Raw genomic sequence first — 4,738 nt, forward strand, 5'->3', positions numbered from 1 at the left:
AGCTCCCAGCCTGGGCACGGAGGTCAGCATCATCCTGTCCTATGCCAAACACCTCACACCCATTCTATCCATCCATAAAGACAGGATACTTAGAAAAAGAAGGTTGCCTCGCGTAGAACGCTCTTTTGCTTACCTGTCGCATATTTATTGGTAGTATTTGCTGTTTTGTGATTTAAGAGAGACACTCGATTTCTTTCAGAGATCCGAAGATTCCCCTGTTTGTACAATCCCAGAAGCTTTTTTTTTTTTTTTTCTTTTTGGTACAACCCAAAAGCCTTTTCATGTTCAAATTTTTTGGCTCCATTCTTACTGGAAGTGGTTCTGCCCCAATTCGGTACCAAGAAGGTCCATTCCACGTGCCATGTAGAAAATGGTTGGTCATGACAAACACCAAGATGTTCTACCAAATATATCATGCCACCTGGACAGAGAACTAGTTTGGTATGTCGATTTGGCCTGGTGATAGCATCACTCGTCCGTCCCTTTCGTTTTACTTATTAGTACAGAAAAATATAATAATTTGACCCTTCGCCCCTCGGGCTTTACACGTTCCGTCCCATCGATCACTGCCCCCGTAGTTCGTACAGTCTCATCCTTCTCTCTCTCTCTCTCTCTCTCTCTTTCTCTCCATCACTCACAGACCCAGCTCCCAGTGAGGTCTTCTAGGGTTAGGGTTAGGGTTAGCGGTTTTGCCCCATTCTCCGGGAGCGCCAAGACGAGATGGACGGCGACGAGACGAGGAAGGAGCGCGTGGCCTTGGTGGTGATCGTCGTCTTCGCCGTCCTTGCCCTTGCCTCCGTTGTCGCCGCCTTCAGCTACTACTGCTACATCCGCGCCAAGGTCTCCAAGCATCGCAAGGCCCTCAAGAGTAAGTCTCATCCTTTTTCTCTCCTCTCCTCTGCTATTCGTCTTGATCCGTTCTTGTTTCAGAGGAAGGGAGTGCGGAGAAGAAAGCGACCGGCGGCGCTGGCGGCGGAGAGGTAGAGGTGGTGGTGGGGGAGAGAGGGGTGCAGGTGTTCAGCTTCAAGCAGCTCCACGCGGCGACGGGTGGGTTCGGGAAGGTGAATGTGGTCGGCCACGGGAGTTTCGGGTCGGTGTACAGGGGAGTCCTTCCCGACGGGAGAAAGATCGCCGTGAAGTTGATGGATCGGGCCGGGAAGCAGGGGGAGGAGGAGTTCAAAATGGAGGTTCTTTCCTTCTTTGAAATCCGATGATCATCTTGGATTCTATTTATTGTGTCATTATTTCTGTTATTTTGAAATGAATGCGATGCAGGTGGAGTTGCTTACACGGCTTCGGTCGCCGTATCTGCTGGCGTTGGTCGGGTATTGTTCTGATGGCGGCCATCGGCTGTTGGTATACGAGTACATGGCAAATGGTGGACTTCAGGAACATCTGTACCCTACCAGCGGTATGTTGGCGTTCTGATCTTTGTTTGTTTTCTTCGTAAATTGGTGGAGGGAAGGGAGTCATAACTCAATACTACTTGGTGCCTTAATTGAATGTCTTTGTGGGGAATTTAGATCTTAGGTTTGATGATCTCATTGGCAGGACCAAGTGCTTGTGACCTTTAGGCAAAAAAATAATAAAAAGGACCCACATGATGCCCCTTTTAGCCCTGAAGTGAAAGATCCTTGAATAGTGGCTGAAATTTGATCAGATGTGACCAGGAGATGAATGGTTTATAACCTCTCCAGCCCTTTCAACATAGAAGCTATCAGAGTCTTTCATTTGTATATATAAATGATATAATCATATCTAATGATCCATGTAAATTCCTGAGGAATTCTGTATGATCTAAAAAGCAACCATCTTTGAACTTTGTAGCTTTGCAAATCTAAATCCTTGCTATTTTTCTGTTTCATTCTTTCATCGTCTCATTTATCCATATGGCTGACCATTCCACTGGCATTTAAGGATATGATTGAAAGAATGCTGAAAACACATACAGGCCCCAAGCAATTGCAGTAGGAGGAAAGGTTACATGGCGGCCCACTGATGGCAGAATATTTAAGTGGGCTAATCCAGCTTTTTCAGGGCTATTTATGAGGGCCATATGCTATTATAGTATTTTTCTTAAAGAGATTGGGGCCCTCTTGTATATGTTACAACATCTCCATTACCCATCTTTTTCCAAATTTTTCCTTTTACTCCATCTATGTGAGCTGTCTTGTCCAAGAAGAGGAGAAAGAACTGTGGTAACAGAGGGTAATTAATACGAATGAGGGAAATATGGTAGGGGATGTTTATGGTCTGGGATCCAAATGATGTGCTTAAATGCTATGTCCTTGGGCACCATGAAGCATATATGACATGAACAGAAGCTGCCCCTTGTCAACATGTCATGTTTATGATATAGGATAACCATTGAGTTAAGATGGTACTAAGGGAGGATCACACTACAGAAAGCCAACGTGCAGGTTTCTTTTAAAATCGTGATGTCAACAGTAATATAATATATGAATGCAGTATACAAAGTTGTTATTGTGGTAAACGAGCTAAAATATTTGACTTATGATGCATTTGAAATGGAAAAACTGCCCAGCACTGAGATGCATTTATCCTTACTAAATTTGGATTCCAGGAGTTTGCTGAAATGATCAGGATGCGCTTTCTATGATTGTTGACCTCGAAACCTTCATTAACCAATCGATCTTAGTTTTTGGTAACCAACTCATCAAAAAGCTAGGGGACTCTACATCAACGTGAACACCCTATTTGAGTCTGTTCTATGAGCAATATATGCATATAAGCTCCTATATTGGCCCATGGATTGGTAGCCAACCATTCTGTAAAGAATTGCTCTGTCCATGGAACAATGGCTTGTGTTATGCATGTTAAACTAATGTTACTAGAGGTATGGTAGGTATATTCTTTCTGTTTGAATTTACTGACATGATTGAGATATTCAGGTTCTTGTGGTGGTGTTTCAAAGCTAGAGTGGGAAACAAGAATGAAAATAGCTCTTGAAGCTGCAAAAGGCCTGGAGTACCTGCATGAGCATGTCTCTCCACCTGTCATTCACAGGGATTTTAAGAGTAGCAACATCCTCTTGGACAAAAACTTTCATGCCAAAGTTTCAGATTTTGGCTTGGCCAAACTGGGATCTGATAAAGCTGGAGGCCATGTTTCCACCCGAGTTTTAGGCACCCAAGGATATGTTGCTCCAGAGTAAATACTGACACTTTCCATCTTTTTCTTATTGTAAATGATGTTTTAATAATATTTCTAACTTTGCAGCTTCAAAAAGTGAAGTGATGAAGAAAAGCATCATGTATTTTGACTTGTGTTCCTTATTTTCTGGCATGCAGATATGCTTTAACTGGGCATTTGACAACGAAATCAGATGTGTATAGCTATGGGGTTGTGCTTCTGGAGCTGCTTACAGGCCGGGTTCCGGTTGACATGAACAGGCCCCCCGGGGAAGGTGTTCTTGTGTCTTGGGTGGGTAATCTACAGTCAATGCTGTTTGGTGGTCACAATGTAGTTAGCACTTTTTTCCTTGCTGCTTGCCAAACTAGGCATGTCTTTTAAGCAACAAAAGACTCTCTTATCTGCATGCTAGTGGGAACTTATCTAAGTTGAATAATATAATTACCAATGAAATCTTCTCAACATGTGAGTGTTGTAGCTCTTGTTTTGAGGCGGTATTTCCTGAAGCCATCTATTTCTTTAAACCTGTGCTTAATATTTGGTTATATCGGTTGCATGTTCTACGATATCATTACCTTCTTTGCTATTTCATATAAAACCCCTCCTATTACTTTCAACTATTTTTCCCTTGTATTCTAATTGTTGGATTTCATTCTTCTGCCGGTAATTATAAAGGCTCTGCCTCGGCTCACCGACAGAGACAAGGTTGTTCAGATTATAGATCCAGCAATGGAAGGACAGTACTCTATGAAGGATGTTATTCAGGTAGCTGCTATTGCTGCCATGTGCGTGCAACCGGAGGCTGATTACCGGCCCCTGATGGCGGACGTTGTCCAGTCGCTGGTCCCTCTTGTGAAGCACAAGTCCACTGCAAAAGTAGGCAGTTGCTCCAATTTTCAGTCCCCCAGGTCTCCAGCAGTGCCGGAATGTGGTAAAATGGCTACTGCATCCTGAAGTTCTCCACCAACTGGCTTTCTGCGCTTTGTTAGTTTAGAAGATCCATGTGGGCACAAGATCCTCAAGTCAATCCCAATGATCTCTCTCTGTGACGTTTATATCAGCATCAAATTTTGACAATTTTGGAGCTCGACCTCCGGTGAAGCTGGCCATAATATATTTGCTGTACTGTTAAGAAAGGAGAGAGAGATATGTTGTTGTAGACATGGAAGCTTTTCAGTGCTGGCCTCTTGGCAGCCTTATGATTAACCATGGACTAATTAAACTGTGATCTTAAGCTGTGTTATCCTATTGGAAAATTAACTGCCTAAAGTATTTATTAGTAGTTTTCACATTTGTAAATATCTTCTCTGATCTATCCTGGTTTGGATCGATCACAGGTGCCGGGTTCTTTTTTGTGCCTGATGTGAGAGGATTTAAACATTAATTGAGTGATTAATATGGAAAAAATAAAAAGGAAATAGGAAAATAGCAAATAGATTTGATTGAGAATGATTGTGACATAATGTGATAAAAAAATTGCACATGATATGAGTGGGAGGAGGAAGTCATCTCCGCTGCTTTAATCTTGATGCATTCTATCATTCGAATCTCACATGAAAGGTGGTGCAAAATTAATTCCTTTGCT

At 42.7% G+C, this 4,738-nt stretch overlaps 1 protein-coding gene across 1 annotated transcript; it reads left to right on the plus strand.

Annotated features, from left to right (window-relative positions):
- Positions 1–579: 579 nt before the first annotated feature.
- Positions 580–4,396, plus strand: LOC105044206 (probable serine/threonine-protein kinase PBL7). The gene is made up of 6 exons (XM_010922027.4): positions 580–868; positions 931–1,187; positions 1,276–1,411; positions 2,913–3,171; positions 3,312–3,444; positions 3,829–4,396. The coding sequence occupies exons 1-6, from the start codon at positions 721–723 to the stop codon at positions 4,105–4,107; spliced, it is 1,212 nt and encodes a 403-aa protein (XP_010920329.1). The 5' UTR covers positions 580–720; the 3' UTR covers positions 4,108–4,396.
- The last annotated feature ends 342 nt before the right edge of the window (positions 4,397–4,738 follow it).

This window comes from Elaeis guineensis, chromosome 2 (assembly GCF_000442705.2).
Source record: "Elaeis guineensis isolate ETL-2024a chromosome 2, EG11, whole genome shotgun sequence".
Taxonomy (NCBI): domain Eukaryota; kingdom Viridiplantae; phylum Streptophyta; class Magnoliopsida; order Arecales; family Arecaceae; genus Elaeis; species Elaeis guineensis.